Source organism: Gymnogyps californianus, chromosome 1 (assembly GCF_018139145.2).
Source record: "Gymnogyps californianus isolate 813 chromosome 1, ASM1813914v2, whole genome shotgun sequence".
NCBI lineage: Eukaryota > Metazoa > Chordata > Aves > Accipitriformes > Cathartidae > Gymnogyps > Gymnogyps californianus.
In genome coordinates, this window is record NC_059471.1 from 214,278,825 (window position 1) to 214,302,994 (window position 24,170).

At 45.3% G+C, this 24,170-nt stretch overlaps 1 protein-coding gene across 1 annotated transcript in view; it reads left to right on the forward strand.

Moving 5' to 3' along the window:
• Positions 1-24,170, forward strand: part of ITIH5 (inter-alpha-trypsin inhibitor heavy chain 5) — a 50,802-nt gene that overhangs the window by 18,106 nt on the left and 8,526 nt on the right. Inside the window, exons 7-11 of the mRNA XM_050915032.1 lie at positions 1,835-2,004; positions 2,571-2,687; positions 16,737-16,908; positions 19,462-19,771; positions 23,596-24,149. Of these exons, the coding sequence (XP_050770989.1) occupies positions 1,835-2,004; positions 2,571-2,687; positions 16,737-16,908; positions 19,462-19,771; positions 23,596-24,149 (1,323 nt within the window). The remainder of the gene's footprint in view (positions 1-1,834; positions 2,005-2,570; positions 2,688-16,736; positions 16,909-19,461; positions 19,772-23,595; positions 24,150-24,170) is intronic.

Sequence of the window (24,170 nt, forward strand, 5' to 3'; positions counted from 1 at the left end):
AGCTTTGGCTAATCATTTTATAAACCCACAAGAATCCTAGTCCCAGCATTTCTATGGACTTTGACCTGTGGGAAGTCAGGTGAGTTAGGTAACGACTCCATGCCTCCATTTTCCTACTTGTTAAATGGACATAATCATATGTATCCGATTTTGTAAATCACTGTGGGATCTGGATGTGAGGTGGATTGTGTTCAATGTTGCATACAGATGTCACGTTGCATTCCTCTAATGCTGCTCAAAGCACTTTACAAAGGTGGAGAAGTGCCACTCCTCGTTACATAGACAGTGTTATAGGAACCCCTGGAGAGGAGCTCTCCAAGACTGCCTGCACCTTGTCATTATGATCAGTATTGTTAATGGGGTATAGCACATAATTAATATTATCCTAAAGCAGATGTCTATGTCTGGCCAGATGTATCATACCCTAATCTCCCCTGACACTCTTGACCTGATCTCCTTTGAGCATAATGGGAGCCTAGAAAATAAGCTCAGATGTAGGTACTTGCATTGTGAACACCTAAACTGGAACTGAATCTCACCCATCTCTTTTCCCTGCCATACCACAGACTTCTTGGGCCATCTTTGGCAAAGATTTGAGACCCCCACACACAGTATAGTTAAGCAGCTCATTCCCACCAATTTTAATCAGCACATGAGCAGATATAATAGAACTTCTGTGCCTCAGAGGAATGTTGGAATAATCACTGTGAGAGTTGAAGCACCCAAGAAGGACAGCAGTTGAGAATCTGTTTTGGTGTTTTCAATAGGTAGTTAGGGTAAGGGGGAAAGCCCTCAAAATTTAGGGAATTTCAAGGCCAAATCTGACCTTTGGTCAGTCTCATGTAAGGGTCCTTACGGAGTTCAGAGAGAATGAACAGTTGGCACACCAAAAGAGAGTAAGGTGGGATTTTGGCCACACAGAGAGACAACAAGGAATCTCCATATCCCTCAACTTTAGAAAATGAACACAGCTAACAAGACAAGCAGAGGTTCCTTCAGGATGACTCAGATGTAAATTACTGTCTTTCTCTGAGATGCCCTCTGAAAGGCACATCTCTCTTCATTGACTCAGGAAGGGCTCTCAGAGATTAGAGTGAGTTACATCTCAGGGATGCAGTTTGCATGACTGCACTAGCAAGTGTTGGATTTGGTCTCAATCAGTAAGACTGAAATTGCAGTGACTATACTGACAACTCTTTGCTGAACGTAAAGGCAGCTACGATGACTTGTTCAGATGTAGACATTACACATAAGATGCTTGTCAGAACAAGCGATCAATTAATCAGATCAATCCCACCTCACATGCCTACAGTACATCTGAACAAGTCACCTCAAGAACTCTTTATAATCAATAGGGAGAAATCTGCAGTATGATTCATCTAATCCTAGAAGAAATGTTTAAACAGGTGAAACGAATCATACTTGCATTGACTGGAAGGATCTCAGGTATAGGATCTGCATTCTAGATGTCTAGAGTTGGCTGGAATTAATACCACATACATGTCTGAAGTTGTATGTTCATTATTTACAGAAAGCAATTAACAGTCATACAGAGAATATCTGGCCTTTGAGTTCAGTGACCTCCAAACAGAAGTGAGCACAGGAATTTTGCCTAAACATTTATATCCCTGATAGCATTGCAATGTTGGTTTCAGTTTAGAATTAAAGGGGAGGGGTTATTAAGTTCTTATTTTATCACTGGTGAGATGAATCTTTAATCTCAGTATGTAACTATGCTAGTTGACCTGACTCCATGGTAATAATGTGTGTGCTGTGCTTAGACATCTGTAAGACAATGGGAAAAACTTGTAATATTGTGGTTTTATCTCAACAGGTGATGTTTCTCCTCCTCCTTCTACTGTAGTTGGACATACGAAAACCTTAGCTAAAGTTACGTTCAATCCCAGTGTTGTTGAGCAAACCAGGATCGCCCGAAACGGCATTTTGGGAGACTTCATAATTAGATATGATGTCAACAGGGAGCTGAGTGTTGGGGATGTTCAGGTACTGTACACATGAATCATCTTTTCTGTTTTATTAAGTATACCTGAGATGGTTCGATTGTCTTGCATGCTCCAAATGTCCTAGAAAATGTTTTCCAAGTGAAGGCTACTTCTCCATCTTGTAAGGACTATCCAAAATAAAACCAGTCAGTTGGCAGCCACCAGATGGACTTAAAAACCATAGGCACCTACTTCACTGAGTTTCTTTTTTGTATCTGCTTTTCAGTTTCTCAATGTACTGGCTGTATATATCTGGATACAAGGCCAGTTCCCCAAGTGCATGTTGTGGTTCTGATCCCTGGGTACATAGCTTATATCCTTACTGCATTTGGAAGGAAACCCCAATGATGTCCACCATGGAAGGAGATGTGGAGAGCTCCAGTAGGCTCCCCGAGTCTGGATAAACAGGGGACCAGGATTAAGAGGGATACCAAGGAGCACTCATATCCTCCAATGTAGACACAGACATTGAAAGCAGGATCAGGTGTGCCCAACCAAATATGCTATAACGGTGTAACATCGCAGCATGATCTACCTTTGATTCCTGACTTCCTTGCTCTTCCACAGATTCTTAATGGGTATTTCGTGCACTACTTCGCCCCCACAGATCTTCCTCCGTTGCCAAAGAACGTTGTATTTGTGCTTGACAGCAGTGCTTCCATGGTAGGAACGAAACTGAAACAGGTGAGGTCCTTGCATATATTATAGACTGGTTGGCTGTAAGGTTGCAGAGAGCTTGGTTCAGACTTCATCTCACCGGATGGGTTTTTCCGCAAAATGTTTGCTATATCTGAGGTGAGAGGAGGCTCTGAAGAAACCCCCAGGCGAGATGATTTACCTGCAATGAGAAATGATCGTGTTAGTGGGAATGGGATGGGAACAAGAAGTGCAGAGGACTTCATCACTGTAAAAAAGGTCAGTGCTGTCAGGACTGAGGTAGGACGCTGCAGATAGGATTGTCCTGGGCAGTTCTGTTCTGGGTAGGTTGAAGAGAGGCAGAATAGGGAGAATTCCCAGCAAAGTGCATTCAGCAGACCATTGTATCCAGCTTAACAGCAGAGAAAAGATACTGCTGTCTTTAAATTACCTTGGCAAAACCCTTAGCAATATATAACTCAATGGGTTCTGTTGAAAGAAAGGTCAATTTGTCCTATTTGAGAATCTGAATCTTTCGGCACAAATCTCAGACATTTTTCCAGGGCACAGATCCTGACATGAGCCAACATACCAAGCTGAAGAGCACATCACCAATGCTTAAAATTGACCTTTGACATGGAGGGTTCAGGCTGGTGCCTAAATATTTTTGCTTCTTCAGTTCTCTGAGCTGGACAGATGGAAACCATCTCCAGTTCAGGAGCCAAGTAGTTGGCTTGGAAGGGCACCGTGCCTGAAGGAATATACTCTTTCTTTCAGCACAGTGTTATCAGTCTAAACTAGAAACGGACTGTGCCTGGGGAAATATACTCTCTCTCTCAACACAGTATTATCAGTCTAAACTAGAAGCAGAGATGAATTAAGACTTCAATTCTGTTCTGAATGATTTGACAGATATATCTCAGGTCTGCACTCACACTGGAGAGGCAAGTCCAGTTTCCATCTTATATATCTGTGCAGAAAAGGAGAAAAGTCCTGGTAGGGTTAGTATTGTTTCCTTCCATTTGAAGACTTGCCCCACAGGTATGAGATATGGAGAAGTTAGTTGGCTTCTCTCTGTTGGATGGCCACATCTTTACCTTCTACTTCCTTACCATGGCCAAGCTAATGACAGTGGAAAGTGCCACTTTCCACATAGGTTGACACCAATATGGGGCAGTTTCAGCTGGTATGGATGGTGTGATGTTACTCTACTAGAATGACTGAAGGCCAATGGCTTGGACTTGTATCTTGGCCAGTTAAGGAGCTCTAATTAGTCCATTCAGGCTCCTTGGTTCTTGGTTGCCTGTCTGGAACATGGTGATATTTCTGGAAAGTGTGGTTATTTGAGAGCCTTTTTTTTTTCCTCTTGGCCACCAACACTAGCTCAAATGTCCTTGACAAACACAGACCACGGTCATTCTCTGACAGTTCTCTGTCTTTGAACAAGGACATTGGGGGTATATATACCTTCCTCTCTCTGCTAAAAACTTTACTATCTGTTTTCAATGGTGATTGTAAATCCTAATTTAGAAGCTACGTCCCCTATTAAATCAAATTATCTCCACTGTGAGCTAAAATGGAGTATGACTTTTATGGCTCCTAATTATCTTCCCCAGTGACTGAGTAGCAAACAGAGAGTTGTTAACAAACATACCTAGTACCATGCTGAATGAAGATGCCTTTGAATCTTTACAAATTCCTGTGGACAGAGCCTGGCTCTTGGCTTTCTGTTATCCTGCTGAAAAATGTCTGCCTTGCCTTGCAGAATAAACAGATACTGCACAAATGTGCCCAGTCCTGCATGCTGAAAGCAGACAGTCAGCGATACAGTGCTGAACCAGGGAGATTAAGACTCCAAAGGGCTTTGGTGCTAGTGTGAGCTGCGCAAGCAGTGCCTTGGGTCAGCAGATTAACCTTGTACTATGAAAGCTTTTATTCTCCTCCTGAGTTTAGCTTTCTTTTTCATATACTTACTAGAAACAAGATGGCCAGGGATTAACCCTTGAAGGTCTACTTCATAGCCTAGCCAGCTCCTACTGCTAAACATAAATGAATCTCAGGCTAATTAGCTACAAATAGGTGCCTCTTGAGCCTGAAGTGAGAGAAGTGTCTAGCCAGAACCTTTGTCGAGGGTGTACCCAATTTTTTTCCCTCTTATCTCAGATATACTCTCTTTATGGAGAACCACTGGTATGTTATGGAGGAGTGCTATGTGCAGGAAGCACTTATCTTTCTCTGATTTCAACTGCTCCAGAAAATGGAACTTCATGAAATTATGATCTAAATCATAAAAAACCCACACAGATTAGTCAAGGAAAGACCAAAATGTAGGACTGGCTGAATAATATGCCTCTTTTGGTACACTAAGAAAGTGTGATCAGTTACAGCCGTGACCCATGTCTGCTCAGTGGCCTTTTTACCCAATTGTTGTTGTTATTAAGATGTTTGTTAAATTACAGACATGTCCCCTGGTGGCAGGATACATCTGAGCAGAGGAAATGCCTCCTTCTCTTCTCTTCTCTCGGACTCTTGCAGCTGTGGTGATCTATGGTGGTGTGTAGAGAGCTGGGAATTCCCATGGGACTGCCTTTCCTCATTTCTCTCTACTGAGTCACATGCAAGATCAGCTAAAAATACAGTCAGCACTTGTAAAGAGTGCTTTTGCAGGTCGGCTGCGGTAACTATGACAAAGGACAGTTTTTAGGGTTGTGTAAGCAAAGATGAGAGACATCAGCTGTGCACCCTTTTCTATAGTAACTCGAGGAAATTTTGTACTCTTCACTCAACTGCTTTCATGAAGTTAATGGCAAAGTGACTCAAAGGGGGCCAGGATTTCATGCATCCTGCAGTGCTGACAATCTAATTGTCATTTCTTCTTTTCCTCTCCCAAAGTTTTGTTTTCCTACATGAATTTTTATCTGTTTGTGCCACCCCTTTCTTCCTAAGATATCTCAGTCTTTGAAGCAACAAGATGTCCAGACCCAGCTGCAAACACATATAGTGAGACTGGTTGATCAGCTTAAATCAAATCATTAAGACCCTTGAGACATTCCCATCACATCACTGAGACATATATTGGCTTTGTGGAGAAGATCAGCTAACACGCATGTCCCTCCTGCAGTTTTCACAGCCTCTGAACTCCGGTGATGCCTAGCAGACTCAGATGTGTTACAGCAGTCCACTTCCACTGAGAATCTGGGCCTTTGCGACAGTCACCTTCTAGCACTGGCAGGGAGATAAAGTGCAGGAAGAGAAAACTCTTGAGCATGATGATAAAAAAATTCTTCATGTGTTCAAGACTTTGCACGTCATTACTGCTGTCCCACTGGCAAGGAAAATACTGGTTTTGTCCTCGTGGGTTTTGTTCCTTCATTTGTAAAGAGACAGTAAGCTCTGTGTGGAATAGTTGCTTTTAACAGGAGCCAGAAGAGCCTGAGGAACAGGTTATATCTGCAAGGTTTACTGGGAAGCAAAATGATTTGCCCTTTGAGCAGTCTGACCTGCTGATTTTTATGGTACCTTTGGCCAGGTAGAGGGGCACATAGCAGTTTTGCATTGGTATAACTAGGAGAAAGAGGGGCCAGTTATAGGTTCACCACCTTGTGATTACCATGATTATCCCCAGCTTCACTGAACATGGTGAAAAAGGACCTTTATCAGCCTGCAATTCAGTGTTATAGAACAAGCATGTTCCGAGCTATGAATGTGTCCACAAGAGGATGCATTTGCAGATATTTTGCAGATATGCAGTAAAATGTAGTTGTTTCAACCACAGATTTATTTCACCTTGCCTTTCCCACAGGCAATACATGCCCACACACTCAGTTAAACAGTTGGCTACACCGCAAGCCTGGCAACTTGTCAACGGTAGCGTGCCAGACTGTAACTTTCTTTGAGGTTAATTGCTCTAGGAGGAACTCAACTGAAGCTGGGACCTGCTGCGTATTTATAAATGCTTCAGTTTATTTGCCTGCATCTGTCCAAGGGACACTGTTGGTACCCTTGATCTGTGACCCACACTGTCTCAGCCCTTCTGAGGGCCCGAGTGCCTTATATACACATGTCCCTAAACCTCTGTGCCTTAGCACACAGGCTCCCTCTGAGTAGTTTCAGGGTGGTGAGAGAGCAGACAAGCACCTGAACACTCCATCTTCTCACTCCAAACTCCACTGACTGCTGTTGGTTGCTGCAGAGCTGGCTGCGGGCCTGTTGACTACTAGTCCAAATAATGGCTGCTGCCCAGGAGAACTACCTTAAATCACTAGGAGACTTTGGAAAAGATGCTAATTCTAATTACAGCCTTTAGTGAGTTTAAAGCTACTGTGAAGAGGAAAGATTTGTCAGCTTTTCCATTTCTATTGGAAAACAACAGCCTGAGTGAAGGAAGAGCTGTATGCAGCGTCTCCAGCACCAACTTCATGCAGCTGCCTCCTACTTGGGAATACACAACAGCTGTGTCACCTCTGTAGATGTGAATATGGAATATAGGAACTACTACAGTAAATAAGACATCAGATTCATATAGACCTTAATTACCCAGCTTCCAAGAAAGGTGCAAGTACCTGTCATGCAGCAAAATAATCTGCCTTCCCCAAACCCTAAAATTTATAAATAATGACAGGGTCATACAGAGAAACAAGTAACCTTCAGAGCAAGATGCCCTCAGATGTTCAGGACAGCAAGCATCTGCTTCTGGTCTCAGGACTAACAGCCAACATGCCCCCAGCTGAATTGCTCCATGCTGAGGCAGTAGAAGTAGAGACAGAATTTCCCAGGAAGACCCCAGCCCACCTATAAATGGCAAGTCCCTTAACTGAGTTCAGAGTAAACAGGATGCAAAGGCAAGTGCAGAGTTTAGCATGGAAATGCTGCTGAGGCTTGAACTGGAGACACTGAGAGTTCTCCTAAGGCTTTCAATGGGACCTTTGCTGAATTCATCAAAGGATGAACTGAAAACAGGTGCTACTGAAGTGGCAGACACAGCCCAGTGATCACCAGACAAGTCCACAGTGAAAAGGAAGGGGCTAAATCAAGCTGGGAAGTCAGTCTGTGGAGCAGAGTCATTGAGGTCTATGACCAGGCATAGCTGTGACAGAGCTAGAGACACCTACAGCATAGCTCTTAGTCTGAGACTCAGACTGGGACTGAGGGCCCAGACTGGAGCTTAAATGGGCAGGAGTGTGGGTGGAGGCCCCAGGTGGGGCACCATTAAAGCCTATTAGTATGCTCAAGGCCCTGACATAAACATGCAAGTCTATGAAGCTATAGATCTGGATTTCTTTAATAGTCCTTTCCAAGCTGCAATGGTGTTTTTCCAGTTGCTGGAGCAATACCTGGAAGCCAGATATGGCTTCTGTTCGTGTTTTCATCATGGATCAGTTATGTGAACTTAGGTAGGTTATTTTCTTTGTCTGTGCTTGTCTCTCTGCAGAGTCTTGTCTGTTTAGCTGGCAAACCCATGGCTGGGCTTCTGGCTGTACAAGATCCCCCAAGTCTAAAAGACACCCGATCTTTGCCAAGATTTAAGCTATTAGTCTAATACTGCTTGCAACAACACTGCTATTTCCAAGTAAATACCCCTTCACCCTAATATGGGGTGTGTACTACATGTTGCTCAACTGGGACAGTCTGTTTCTAACTGTGAAGAGCAGTTGAAGCTCAGAAGTGCTTGTGGGACCTTGTGTGGAAGCCTGCTGGAGTGAAGTCTTCCATGTTATATTACTGTATGAAGTCATCAAACAGTGTTCACAGGCAGTTTTGATTCTGAGGTCCACATGATATAATTTGAGGTCCCTTAGGAATGAGGGATATGATACTACCTGTGTCATGAGGAGAGAGCTTTTGCTTGGATAGTTACACCTGATGTAGCGACTTCATCTTCTCCAAAGCATCTGCTCTCTTCTCTGCAGAGTTTTGGGCAGAGACTTGGCCTGTGCTCCTGTCTGAGGCAGTAGCTCGGGATGGAAGTGGGCAGGGGAAGGGTTGGAGGCAGGGATGTGCAGGAGGGAGTGGGGATCCTGGAGACGCTGAGGGGATTTGGAAATGGGGAAAATGGGAAGGGGAGCAGGTGTTGGAGGACTGTGAGGACCCTGTGGCAGACTCCTAGGTGGGAAAACAGGCAAGTTTGCTTTTTTTAAAGAACAATTTAGTGCTCTTGTGTTGCTTAATGTTAACCCTGAGCAAAAGTGCTGGGTCTTTGCTCCAACCGACCAACCATTGTCACCATCCCTCCCTCACTGGAGATGAAAATGGGGAAGTCGCATCTAAAAGTAAGAGGTATCACAGTTCAAGGAAAAAGGGCCAGGGCTATGAGAGGAGGTGGCAGCTACAGAGTCCCAACCTCTGCAGAGGGATAACAAATACTTCATTTCTGTGGAAGTATAGCATTCCTTTTCATGGAGAAATAACACCTCCTCCCTGAATAGGAATGGTGCAATCTCTCCTTGGTGAAATAGCACAGATCTTTTCTCCATGGAGAGGAAACATCTCTCTGTGAAGGAGCAATGCATCTCTCCTAGCAGGTTACACACACAGGTAGGATGTTCTGAGAAGGGGCTAGAAAGCTTCAAATCTGGCAAGCTTCTGACTGCTGAGGCACCCACTGTGAGAGAGTGGCTACATGATGAAGAATGGAGGCTAATCAACATGAAAAGCATAGCAACCTGTGTCTCAGCCCAACTCCTGCTGCATAACGTAGCAGCTAATGGTTGCTGAAATGGAGGGGATGTGCTGCAGATAGCCTCTTGGGCATGTCAACTCTTCCCAGCACTGTGTTGGCAGCTGATCTGTGTGACAGAGAATGAAAGTCCTGAGTTGTTGGAACAGTTTTCATGCACTGGGACTAACTCCGTCTTCTGAGGATGGGCAGAGAGAGAGATGTCAAGCTCTGCGCTGAGGGCATGGGGCATTTTTCACTTGGTGTTGACTTTTTTGCTGCTAGCTCCATGGAAATGGTTTCTCCTGCTGACAGGGCAGGGGTTTGAGCTTCTGACTGGCATGTTATGGGAGGTGATCCCACTTCAAATGAGCGAAGCACAAGACAAGAATGTGGCCTTCCTACACTGCTGTGTCAGTCTGGCTGTCTGCCTGGGTAGCCCCATTGTTTCCAGTGGGGTTATTTCAGTATGGCACTGTGGGGCAGCCTTTAAACTTTTCCCTTCGACTTATTGTACAGAAACGTTTACTGCTCCAACTGTAATCTATGCTGCACTGTTGATAAGGACTTGAAGTAATGATGCTTAGTGCTGATAAGAACTTGTGTCCTTAAATCTTTGTATAGGCATTTATTTATATCCTCAATGCTGCAGTGAGATTGCAAAGACTGAGCATCTACTCTGCCCTCTGGGCACATGAAACTGCAGTTCCTGAGAAATCAGACCATCTTGCAGTTTTTCATGTATTTATCCTCACCATGCTGTTGGGTGCTAGAGAAGTGAGTTACCCCAACTGGTAGCTAAACTTGTCCACATCCTTGAAGACAGTTTTATCTTCCACTGAGCAGAAATCCAGTGCTTAAATGCCCTGAATGAATGTGGAGCTAAGTGGTTTACTCAATGTTAAGTGGAAAATCTTTTTCAGAAAAGGCAATAGAAACAGTTGCTCTAAATGATGGAGTATTTCTTTTGCAGAATGGGAAACTACAAAGCAGCTTCTTCTAAGGCCATATAGGGAGTCAGCAATGTTCAAGTTACTAGCAAGGGATGTTCAGATCTGTGATGTTCAGGCGGGAGAGACTGAACCATGGACTGGAGACAGACCTTTATTGTCCAGAGCTCTGTGACCAAACTCCCCCCCCCCCCATCACAGGCCAGTGTCAGTGTAAAACAAAATGCTTGTTGTCCAGAATTGTGAAGGAGTTTTCCTTGGTTACGTGATCAATGTCTGCCAGGAAGAAAGCACAAAGATACATTGACAGGGAGAGGGTGAGCTGCAGTCCCTGAACTGCACGACGCTCCCTGCGGAGGAAGAAAGGGCAGATTGTCTTCCCCAAGATGGGGATGGGGGAAGGTAAAAAAATCCAAGTATACACTTCTGGGTTAAAACCTATTTTTGGTACAAAAATCCCTGTTGCTGGCAACTGGCATGTGATTTGCATTATGTGGGCAGAAAGGAAACTGGCACATAGAGGAAAGCAAAACTCCAGGATGTGTCTTCAGACCTCAGCAGGAATGACACTGCCCAAACCTTTGCTCTCTCTATACCTCAGTTCCTTGTTGTAAAATGGCAATGATGCTCACACTGCCTTTCCCTTGGTTACTGGATCCCAAACCAAGCCTGTGGCAGTACCTTGCCTGACCTCGATAGCACCATTTCAGGTGCAACTTTGATGCAAGCCTTTCCTTAAGTCACAATATTAATCCGTCTGACAGACTATGGGCAGATTTGACCAGATATGGCTGTTGTAGCTTGGAAAAGCCAGCTCTGGACCTTTTTATCAGCTGCCTGTGCATGTTTGGAAAGGGAAAGATATGAACCAAAGCATGGAGGATATTGTAGGGGAGCGGGGAGCTCTTCTGTTTTTTCTCCCTGTGCTTCCTTGCAGTGTTTTGCCCAACAACATATTTACCTGTACTTTTCTCCTTCTCGTTGTAGGAGATCTAGTTTCTGAGGCCCTTCTCTGCACTGTTGCACTCTCAGACAAGTTACTGGACAGAGCTATGGGTTCCTAATTCCCTTTGACCCTACATCTTGTGCCTTAGCTCCTTTCTTTTCAAATATAGTCTCTCACAGGGGATCTGGAAGGACAAAGGAAAAGCTACTGAAATTTTGTCTTCTAGTTGTGGCATCCTTCAGCATATGGTTGCAGATGATCCCATGTGTGCTATCTGCATGCTGTTTTCCTGTGTCTCTTTCAGCCGATGGGTACTGCTTTGCAAAGGTTTTGGTTGTGAGTGCTTTCCCCTCTGCTAGCCGTGCTCTTTAGACTGACTGTTCTCAAGCCCACGTGGTTCCCTGGTGCTGGCTGAAGCTGGAAAGGGGCTGTGTCACTGGTGTCGATGTCTCACTGCCCAGCCATTGCCAGGGCAGATGGCAGCTGTGTTTGGGCGTGCAGGGTGCAGCCGAGGATTGCCAAGTGATCTCAGAGGCACTGGCGGGGTGGGTGCTGGGAGAGCTCCCTCTGCATCTGGAAGCCGTTTCCAAGAGGGGCTGAGTTACTCTACAGCGCTGCAGAGACCCACTATCCATACAGAGCTGGATTCAGCATGAACTGAAAGTCTTTTGACTTTTTTTTTTTAATGGGCTGGCATGAAGCTTGCACAGAGGATGTGGGCCTAGGATGAAGCACTTACAAGTGCTTCTAGGCAATGGAAAGTGTGAATACATGGGTTTGGGACATGCATTATAATGAGGTGCTTGAATTCCCCCCTTGCTTCATAGCAGGGCCAATGTCTGGCAATGCCACAGCAGCTAACAACCACACATTGTCTCCCTTTGAACTGCACAGCTTTCAGGGTAGCCAGGCTTCACCCTCACCCTGCTCCTCAAACAAACAAGAGACTGTGAGAGAAATGTCACCGGGACTCAGATTCCTCCTAAAAGGTGCCCACATGGTCTGACATCATCCCAGATGTCTCGGAGGCAGCACTTTGACCCAAGAACGGGCTGAAGGCTCTCAGCTCTCCCATGGGAGTGTGTCCCTTCCCATGCTTTCCTTCACCAGTGTGTAAGCAAAGTGAGGTCTGTCAGAGCTAGCCCCAAGGGCCAGGTACAAAGCTGACAATTCACAGCCAAACCAGAGCGTAGCTGAGGGAGTTCTCCTCTTCCTGCTGTTGCTGGGGGTCGTACAGCCCCGAATCACCTTGGCCATGATGCAGGGCCCTTAGCAAGCAAGAATCAGAAAAGCAGCAGTTGTGTTGCATGTCCAGGTATCGGTGTGGAGGTGACAACAAAGACCAGAGTGGTGGCTGGGAGCTGGCTTGTCTCTGACCTTGTAAGCTTGAGAAGACACTCTCTGCACTTCGGTCATTTAGTGCGAGCCCATCTTCAGCTTCTCATCATTTCTGAAGCACAGACAAAAACTGTGATCACTCCCTGGCAGCCACGGTCACCCCACCTGTCCCCAGCTGTAGACCATGACTTTTCTGCTCCAGATTTGGGGAGTGCTATCTTCTAGCCCTGGAGGTGGCTGTTTCAAGCCCTAGGTTCCAGCTGTGCTGACAGCTCATTCACCAGCACAGCTTCTCGACTCAAATGCACTGGAGTGGCAATTCATTCTCCACCTTTCCGCTCAATTTCATCCATGCTAATTTGGGGGAAATGGAGGAATCTTCCTCCACCGAGTTATCCTCTTTTAAATCCTGATTTAAAACTTGTCTGACAGCTACAAACCATTCCCAACTGGCAAAAATGGATTTTTTTTTTCAGCTGTTCTGTATTGCTACTTCCAGACATCGTCTCCTTTAATCCTTGCTCCACCCTCCACACAAAAATGCATCTATCCAGGCAAACACATTGGGAGAACTGTTTCACCTTACAACACCTGGCACAAGGGCTCTGGACCCTTCAACAGGACTTCCTCAGTGCGAGTGGGTTAGATCTGTGCCCACCTTATCCCCAAAATGAATCAGTGTTGTATGTACAGCCGTGGAGGAACGATCTGGCCCTCACCAGGGAAGAAATGGTTAATCTTCTGCCTCGCAGGAAAGCGCCTTTGGCAAGAGTTTCAGTGCAATGACTCACTGGGGCCAGGGGGGAGTGGAAGTGCAAAGACCCCATCAGCAGCGGAGCAGCTTGGGAATCCCAGGGCAGCCTCAGCCCTTGGCTCCTCAGAGCCAGGAGAAGTTCCAGCTGTGGCCTTACAAGGCCAGAAGGAGAAACTTGCTGCTGTGTCCTGACTGAAGCCGCTGCCAGGCACTCTCTGCATGAAGAGCTTTGCAAACCCTTGCCTGGGGGCTGGTGGAGACTGGAGGAGAGGGCTGGGCACCAAGAGCACTCAGTCATAGCTGCGTACTTAAGGATTTCAAGCAGTGTATTTTTACCAAGATATTCTCCTTATTTAAAGTCGCTTTTGCCTGCCAGCTCCTGAATCATATCCAGCCCTCTGGAGGGAAGTCACGTCTCTCTCGCAGCCCATTTATGGGTGCGGAATATTGGTAGCAAAGTGTGTGTTGCCACGCCGTGAGGGCTGCAGTCTTTAGGATAAACGTGGAGGTCCTTATGGGCTGGGAGGAGAGATGGAAACACATAGGATGAGCCAGGCAATTCAGAGCATTCTGAGAGAGGTGGAGAGGCAGTTCAGCTCCTTTTGGCTCCAGTAAGCACTACAATGCTCAGGACTGGGAAGGATTAGGTCTTGAGGTGAGTTCCACCTTCTCTATAGTTGAGCTACTCAGCCTCTTGGAGGCAATGCTGGGAGACAGACACTTCCAGACAGTGACTCAGCCCATCCTAAACCCTATCCAAAACAGATGGGGTGGATTGCTCTCTGGAGGTGTCTTTCCCTGCCTGGAGAGGGATTAGATGCAATGCCCAGCTTTCTAATGACTGAGTTGGGAAAGCTGAATCCCACTTTTCAATTTTACTGAGGATGAGGTAAAAGCTACAGGAGAATGAACCATATGGCCTCCCTCATTCTGTTTGCTTTGGAGCAAAACCATGTGCACATACACACACTTGTACATATGTTTGTATGCACATACATTATACAAATTCAGAGTGGTGTTTTTTTTTTTTTAAATTGCAGAGACAAGCACATGATAGAGATGCCAGAATCCAGGCTGTCTGTGCATGTGCATTAAAATATGACAGAACTTTTTCCTGGGAAAAACTGACTCAACTGTGAGAAAAATAAGAGACAAAAAGGAAAGAGAGAATGAAAGAAGGGGAGAAAGAGATGGTCCCAACCCCACATTTGGCCCCTGTATGAGGGCGTGGGGAAGTGCTGCATTTTCTAGGAAAGTCTGCTTCAGTTCCCTCCTGACCATTCTGCAATTCTAGCTTGGATGCTGTGTATACACAAACTGCACTGCTGCTCTGCGATGTTTCTCCTTTTCTTTTCCTTTTCTTTTGGCTGAACACAGGCAAGAATGTCAAAAGGAATTTCTGAGCACACCGGAGGTGAGATGCAATCTTTCTGCATTTTGTAATGGGAAAGGCCTACTGGATCGAGAGCTGGAAACTCCAAGTTTTGGAAAGCTCTCCATTCGTGGCCTTGGCATCATTACTAAAGTAGCCTGTGTCTTGGTTTTCACTTCTGTAAAAAGGGACTGTGAATGTTTGAGTGTCCCTCTGAAGGGTGATGTCATGTATTATCTGATGCATTTTTACAATACAAAGGCTATCGTAAAAGAGGAGATGAGAGAGGATAAAACCTTCCCTTCTTTTTCAAATAACTGCTATTTAGCTCATCTTAGCAAGTTCTCTATGGACTGTTAGACTGGGGAGACAGCTTTCATGTTTGGGGCAGGCATTCATTTTCTTCGAGGTTTATTTGGTGCACATCATGATGTGAACCTGGTGGGGTTCTCCCCTTCTCTTTGAAAGAGCCTCTTCCACCAGCATTTGGTTTAGTATTCTTAGCTATGAAACATTCATAAAATGCATGGTGGTGAGACGTGGAGCAGTGTTCCAGCTAAGAAAATGGAAGGATGAATCCTGTGATTCCTACAGAGGAAAATGGTTTATACAGAGGACAGAAACAGGCAGGGAAGGACTCCAGATCTGGCTCCAAAATGTTTGAAGCTATGGGAAATATTCCCCTTAACTTCAGATGGACTGGAAGCCAAGTCACCAGCTGGGAGGATTAGAGATTCCACTGCGGTGGGTAATTTGTTTGCAGTTGCATCATTGCATCATCAGCTTCGATGTAGAATCCAGAGGGATATTGATGACACAGCTTGATCCGTCCTTTGAGCTCCTTTCCAAACTGTCTTTACATAGCAACATCAGGCCTAGAAACGTGTGGTTTCCAGCACTGCTGATTACCTTTTGTATTTTTCCCGGACAAGCCCTTCACATATTTCCCTGATAGGCATGAGAGAAACCTTTAAATGCTGATGAGTCCACCACATTATTTCCTGCATAGCTTTCCTTGGAATTTGAAAGGCTTAATGGTGGCCAAGAAGGGCCAGAGCTGAGAAGCTGCTGATCCCTCTACTTACAGATATTGCCTCACATTCCTCCCATGTGTTTTGCATCCAAATACAGGGTATGTTTGCAGGGACAGAGAGTGCTTTTGGGCATCTTCTCTCAGCTGGTCTTACTAAACTGAAGTTTGTCTCCATGTGAACACAGCTGCATGGCTGCTAAATCAAAGTTGGTCACACTGGGGAGAACTGGACACATCTGCGCTCTTCCTGTTGGCTTATCCTCAGTGGTCTGTCTTTCCCATCACCCAGGAACCTTAACATCTCTCGCTATGAACTCATTTTGATACCAGCTTTCCTCACTCTGGTTGCCTATATTTGCATAGGATGATGTAATATATCATCAGAGCAATATAATGTTGGCATGTTGCTGGAAAAACAACATGCCTGGGACAAAACTGACTAGCAGGCAGAACCTGCAATGACTAGTCAGGGCTTCTTTTTATATCTTATTCATTTGAACATATTAGCTTAAACGTTTGTTATTTGCTGGAACTATTCATTGGAGTATGTATATACCAACTGGTATCCTAATTATGAACAGAGCATGTGCATCCTTGACATATTGAGAGGTATTTTAACTTATAAATAACCTTTTAAATTATATGCCACTTACAGCTTACTGCAAGTCTAGAGGGCTTTAGAAGAACTCCACGAGGTTTTTGGTATTGGTCAACATTATTCAGTATCCCTTAGTTCCGAGCATGGTTCTCCCAGTCACTGGGAGCTTTTAATCTAATTGTCATGCACGATTTTTAAGCTTAGTTAGGTCTAGACATGTGTCTCACAGCTTTGCAAAATCTTTTGGGCAAGAGTTGTTCTTTCATCTTATAGCACCTGGCACCACAGAGATCAGGCCTTGAGACAGGGAAGGACATCCCAATTTTCTTCATAAGCCAAACTGGCAGTGTAGAAATACCTACAAAATCAATAAATATCTTAAGAATTAAATTCTTGCCCACTAAAGCAGTGACAGTTGTGCCTACTGGTCTCTTTTCTCTTCTCTTTCTAGACCAAAGAAGCTCTCTTCACAATTCTCCAGGACCTAAGGCCTGAAGACCACTTCAATATCATTGGCTTTTCCAACCGAATAAAGGTCTGGCAGCAGGACCGGCTGGTGCCAGTTACTCCAAATAATATAAGAGATGCCAAAAAGTACATTCATAACATGTCGCCTACTGGAGGTATGATCCAGAGATACGAACGGGATTAATTTTGCTATCCAGTTAACTACAACAGAATGGAAAGTGGTGAATGTGGTCCTGTAGCAATAAAAAGACATTGGGACTTAGGTCATGGGACAAGGGGGCCCCTTCCCCACCTCCACTCAGGGTTATGTCACAGAAGGTGGTGCCCTTTATCAGCGTACATGATGGGAAGGTGTTCCCAGATCCAGTCATATGACCTGATATACTTATTAAAGTCAAGTTGGGCCCATTCTCCCATTTATCTGGTGAGACCCTCAGAGTGGGAAAGTTCCCAAGGTTATTTCTCGAGGACACAGGAAAAAATACCATATCCTGGTGAAGGACACACAGGACCAGCACTTGTGCAGTTTCTGAAAGCCTGTGTAAAAGCAGGCACATGGTTTTGTTTGGGCTGGAAACTCCACGGATGAACTACCCAGTGTAGGCTGTAGGATTGCCTTCTGCAAGAGCTGGTTCCTCAGCTAGTACTGTTGTCTTCTTGTCTTTACCAAGGAGCAGCCAGAATGACATTTAAGAATTTTTTGTCCTTTTTTGCTTGTACCTTCTTGCCAGGAGTGAAGAGGGGAGAGGAGGAGACCCCAGAACAGTGGCAGAGTGCAGGCATGATTTTGAATTTGATTCAGTGGTCTCCTATGAGGCTACGGACACTAGTATAAAAAAAAAACCACAGTGAGGTTTGTAATCAAACATACTTTGGCAGCTGTGCCCATCCTAGCTGAGCACTCCCCGGGTACGCAGAAAGCTGCAAAATGACCTATGCAAATCCTTCCCCATGCAAGCAGTCTCAGCTGGTTGAAGGTCAGACAGGGCCTTCCATGGCTGCCCCTGAGCAGTGACCACTCCTAGCAAAGGAAACCCTCTGATGGAAAAATACAGCAAACAGGATGGTTTGCTGTACTGTTTGTATTATGAGAGGAAGAGTTTAGGAAGTGGTCAAGGGACCTGCCCAGTTAAACAATTACCAATAGTGGGACTATACTCACAGTACAAAGCTTTTTACTCCTGAAGTGCCAAAAGAGCTGTGCAGGAACCAGCTGAGGAACCTGCCAGAGAACAAAAGTAAAAGGAAATGATTAACTCAGGTTCAACAGGAAGGTGCAGTGATTCTCCGCTACAGGCCAGTGGTACTTTAGTTTTGGCTAACTCTGCATTTTCCTATAAAGGTGCTGTCGCTTGAGTATCTTCCAGTGAACGTGAATGCACTCGGGCTCACAGATCACGCACACGAGGAACGTGCTGTGCTTACACCTCTGTGTCATACTCACACACCAAAGAAATGGGAACAAAATATTGCTGCTGAATATTTGTGCACGTGGCAAAAGGCAGTTTTCAGTGCTTGGTAGCTTCTGTGATATGGCTGGGTTTGAAATGACACTATCATCTGCCACATGGGATGGTTTTCTTTTGTTTCTGGGGAAAAAATTCTTTCTGAAATTTTGGATCTGGATGGAGACTGAGAGAGTATTAGGATACTTAGGTGCAGGGTTTTGGTTCAAAACCATTTTGGAAAAAACACAGTCTGGATTTTGAGGACTTCTCAGAAGTCTTAGCCCCTTTCCTGTTCCTTTGCTTGCTGCAGTCACTGGAGCTGTGCACACTAAATTTCTAGGTACATGATGCATGGTCAGACCTGCTAGCACATCCTTGCTGATAACCTCCCTAGATATCCCCTTCTGGACCCCTAGGAGGAGTCTGCTGTGTATGGCTCTTAACCCATTTCACCTGCTTTTTTCTGAGAGCTGTTTTTAACCCAGACATACTAACCTTGCAAAGGTTCCACAACCAATCCCTCTTTGCTTTGACTAGCACAAAAAATACATGGAGCAAGGAGATACCTGTACTCATTTTCCTGCTTTCTTTTTTTCTGAATAAGCAGTAGGTTTGAATCCTTTTCATGGCTATTCTTCTAAAGTACATCTGTTCCCTCATTTATGTTCTGTTTTGTCCCTCTCCCCCCACTTCAGGCAGCTCCATTCTTCACTAGCCAGTTGTTTTGTGAAAACACACTTTGGCTAACAAAGCCATTTCGCTTCCCTTTAAACTTTGTTAGCCCCTGGGGTTTGAAGAACAAACCCAGCCACTTGTTTTCCCATTTGAAGGCTTTTTTCCTCTCTTCAAATCTTGTGCCCTGCAGACAAAATGAGCAGAACTTGTTTTCCCAGTTCAGATACCATCTGGGAGAGTCCCTAATTAAGTTTAACTGTTTTTTTTATGTACCGGCAGGACATGGTATGTGCTGTGACTCTGCTTACCATGGCTGACTATTGTACATTAAGACATTCAAGGATACAGCAATTTCATGTCATAAACTGCAACTCATAATTCAATTCATAAGATTATAAACACCTATGCCAGACTGGTGCTGAGTAACAGAGCGGAACTGAGTTAAAGGGCTAGTGCAACCTCATGTAGAGAAAAGGAACATCCTAATGAACAGAGATACTGTCATCGTACTAAAGGGAGCTTAGGGAAATTAGTTGTACCGCTCTTAGAAGGAGAAATGAGCTAATCATTTTGGTACCTTCCCAGGGACTAATATTAATGGTGCTCTCCAGACTGGTGCAAAGCTGCTAAATGATTACATTGCTCAGAACGACATTGATGCCAGGAGCGTCTCTCTGATCATCTTCCTCACGGACGGGAGGCCCACTGTTGGGGAAACACAGTCGTCCAAAATCCTCAGCAACACCAAGGATGCGATCCGTGATAAATTCTGCCTCTTCACCATCGGCATTGGCAATGATGTAGACCACAAGCTGCTGGAGAGGATGGCACTGGAGAACTGCGGCATGACGAGGCATTTCCAGGAGGATGAGGATGCAGGCAGCCACCTCAAAGGGTTTGTTCTGCTTTTTCTGTGCATTTCTCTGCATTGGGTCCTCTGGGGTTTCGGGAAGGGTTTTGGGAAGGAAAATCCTCTAAGGAGACATCACAAGAGATGGGAGTTTCTCTGAGGCTCAACTCTGGCTGAGAGAGGCAAAGTATGCTCAGATACTGAGGATGCCTACCCAGGAATTGTCTCCTTCCCAGCAGACCCCCTGAGCTGTACTGGAGCTTCCCAGCCCCTCAGAACAAGGCATTCATTTCCCTAATTTAGATATAGTTGTTTTCATAGAATCATAGAATGGTTTGGGTTGGAAGGGACCTTAAAGAACATCTAGTTCCAACCCTCTTGCCATGGACAGGGACACCTTCCACTAGAAGAGGTTGCTCAAAGCCCCATCCAACCTGGCCTTGAAAACTTCCAGGGATGGGGCATCCACAGCCTCTCTGGGCAACCTGTGCCCGTGCCTCACCACCCCCATAGTGAAGAATTTCTTCCTCATATCTAATCTAAATCTACCCTCTTTCTGTTTAAAACCATCACCCCTTGTCCTATCACTACATGCCCTTGTAAAAAGTCCCTCTCCAGCTTTCTTGTAGGCCCCCTTTAGGTACTGGAAGGCTGCTATAAGCTCTCCCCGGAGCCTTCTCTTCTCCAGGCTGAACAACCCCAACTCTCTCAGCCTGTCCTCACAGGAGAGATGCTCCAGCCCTCTGATCATCTTCATGGCCCTCCTCTGGACTTGCTCGAGCCCGTCCATGTCCTTCTTATGTTGGGGGCCCCGGAGCTGAATGCAGTACTGCAGGGGGGGTCTCACCAGAGCGGAGCAGAGGGAGAGAATCACCTCCCTTGACCTGCTGGTTACGCTTCTTTTGATGCAGCCCAAGATATGGTTGGCTTTCTGGGCTGCAAGCGCACATTGCTAGGTCATGTTGAGCTTCTCGTCAACCAACACCCCCAAGTCCTTCTCCTCATGGCTGCTCTCAATCCATTCTCCGCCCAGCCTGTATTTGTGCGTGGGATTGCCCCGACCCATGTGCAAGACCTTGCACTTGGCCTTGTTGAACTTCATGAGGTTCACATAGGCCCACCTCTCAAGCCTGTCAAAGTCCCTCTGGATGGCATCCCTTCCCTCCAGTGTGTCGACTGCACCACACAGCTTGGTGTCATCAGCAAACTTGCTGAGGGTGCACTCGATCCCACTGTCCGTGTCGCCGACAAAGATGTTAAACAGTGCCGGTCCCAATACCAACCGCTGAGGAGCACCACAGATGGACCCCATCAGCCCACAGTAGACCATGTTTCTCAAAGCAAGTCCCATGTTTTGGGCATGTAAACCTGGAGAGATGGGAGGCATGAGTGCCACCTTTCCGCAGGTGGATGGAGGGAGGAAAGTATGCATTGCTCACTTCAAATTGACAACATAAACAGCATGGAGGGGCTCAGGAATGGAGATCCCAGTTTGGGGCAATAAATTATTTCTTTATTTTTTGAAAAAGATAACCTTATGCCCAAACTCCTAAATATTCGACTTTGAAAAATACACAAGGCTCATTCCTAGGATGATCAGGTAGTCGCTTCATTCCCTCGTTCTTTGTGATCCATACTCCGAACAAGTTTCCTGTAATCCTCATCATTCAGTAGGACCAGTTCTTCTTCTGTGATCAGGGAGCTGTAGTCCAAGGGGAGATGCTAGTGAGGAACAGCAAAAAGATATCTGAACCACAGCTCTGTCTAAAATGTCAGGCAGTGTGTCAGTACTCACAGGCAAAAATGATGGGCTTTCACTCCCAAAATGTTAGTGTTTTGAACCTCAGAAACCAAAAAGAGACAGTCACTGAGCAGAGACCTCTCACCTAGCTAGTGTCTAATTCATCTGGAGTAATGAGACCATGCACCTTCCACTAGATCTTTTCTTTCTGTGGTGGTTATGCGTGGACAAGAGTGTCTTCCTTTTAAACCGGATTTTGTACATCCATCTGCCGCTCCGCCCGTATCATTTGCTTCTCAGAACATGCATTTTGGATAGCAAGTGGCATTCCCTGGCAAATGAAGGATGTGCTGATTGATTGGGCCACAGGAACCCAGCACTGCAAGTACATGTTCAAACACCTCTATCTGATAAACAGCTCACTGTTGATCAAGCTCAGTGAGGGCAAACCCATTTGGCATCTGGTGCCAAATTTATACAGAAAGGCACAATTACTTGCTGGAGGCCAACTCAAATCGCTGTTGGAGGAAAAGTCTACATGGGTGCCAATGTCATTTTTGATTTTTGTGGTCAGTGGGTTGTATGTTTACACAGATACTTCCTTGCATTGTACTGTAAGACAGGTTGTATCCCTCACTCCACTATTTGTTATACCCCAGGAGTTATTTCACAGAAAGTTCTCAGGTTTAATTCACTCATGTTTTAAAATGCATCGAGGTCTCTGCATCAAAGACACTGAGTGCTCAGAGAGACTTTAAAATAAAGCCAACCAATTCAGGCTTTGGGTTTCCTTGGAGAGAGAATAAAACAGAAAGTGTGACTCTAGCTTCCAGACAATCTGTTTAAGCAGATGTGAAAAATAAATGCAGCCTGAACTAAAAAAGGGCTGAGGCCAGTTCTTTGTTTATTTACCAAATCAGACTCAAATGACTTGCCAAGAGATGAGGAGTCTGGCATTTAAATGGGAAATATGGCATTCTTGGAGCAGCTTGGGAAGATCCATCAAAAGCACATCGCTGCAGGGAAAACACAGTACTGTAAACTTAGGCCTTGGCCCCTTGTAAAGGCTTTCTGGCCTGTCCAGTGCAAAGTATTGTCACAAGTATGGTAGATCGTGCTAGATTATAGCATTATAGGCATTATATAAAGCATTACAGGGTTAAACTCTGTGGTTCCACAGAAGTCATTGCTTGCTCCAACAGACAGTCAGCAATAAGGCAGCAGTGAGTTCTCTTCTCCCAGTCCTCCTGTATTTAGTAGTTAGGATTCCTCCATTCCTTGGAAATGTCCTCATTTATGGGGGCATAGTGAGATTCCTTCTTGATTTTCTTTCTCCTCTGACCCTGGGAAAACCATGTTCCTGCCTGTCCCACACTGACCATCCCAAACTGCATTATCTAGGGCTCTTCCAGTGACAGAGAAGCTTTGGTTCAGATACTCTCCAGCTTTGGGGGGCCTAGCATCTTGGTCTTACAGTTTCTGGCTCTGGAATACCATGCATGATACCACGCATAATACCATGCGTAATACCACTAGAAAACTATGGGTAACAGCATCTCTTCAAAGTACACTTTGAAATAACTAGGGTGCTTTCTGTGAGCCTGAGAAGCCAAGAATTTCCTTTTGATGGACACACTCTCTTAAGCAAACTTAAGTTGTCACAAATATCTCCCTGCAGAGCTCTTGAATCGTAGTGGAACGTAGGTGACTGCCAGACCATGCTGGGATGCTTCTGAACATACTTAAGAGACTCTGTTTAGATGCCTAAGAAACCCTGAAAACTAAAATGAGGCAGAGAATAATTCTGGTTGAAAAGGGACCTCTGGATGTCATGTAATCCAGCCTTCTGCTCAGAGAAGAGCTAACTTCAAATTTAGGTGAGGTTTCTCAGGGCCTTGTCCACTCAAGTTTTGAAAATCTCTAAGGGTAGAGACTTCTCCATCTCTCTGGGCCCAGTTACAGTGGATGCAGTAGTTAAATTTGGGGCCTGGTAGCTCTAACTGCTCCTGAATATTGTAGGAGCTATATTAGATAGTCTGACTGTATCCTTGGCCATGTATAAGTGCAAGAGTGTGTGCATACACTTGGATGAACAGTACTAGTGGTGAGAAATGTGTCTTTGTTTAAGGTTCTATGATGAAATAGGAACACCCCTTCTCTCTGACATCCGTGTTGATTACCCTGATGACAATGTGGAGCAAGTCACCCAGAACTTCTTCCCTAACTACTTCAATGGCTCTGAAATTGTAATAGCTGGCAAACTCATCAACCACACCTCAGATAGTCTCCACGTGGAGGTGACTGCTAGCAACTCCAAGAAGTACATCCTCCTCAAAACAGATGTGGCTATTGACCTGCCAAGCAGGAATGACATCAGAGGTGTCCCTGGCCTGGAAGATGGCAAAGGTGATAAAAATTACATTGAGAGGGCATGGAGTTACCTCACCATCAAGGAATTGCTTAACTCCTGGTTGAAGAGTGATGACAATCAGGAAAAAGACGATTTGATGGAGAAAGCCAAGTCAATGGCCCTGACTTACAATTTTGTTACTCCCTTCACCGTTCTGAAGATGAGAGAGGCTGGGCTCCATTCAGAACCACCTCAAGAGGAGTTCATCAGCCCTTCTACTGATGGCATTGGTGAGAAGTTGCAGAGCTTGCAGGGACACAAGGCACCACCAGGTACGAGGGGAAAATAACCAT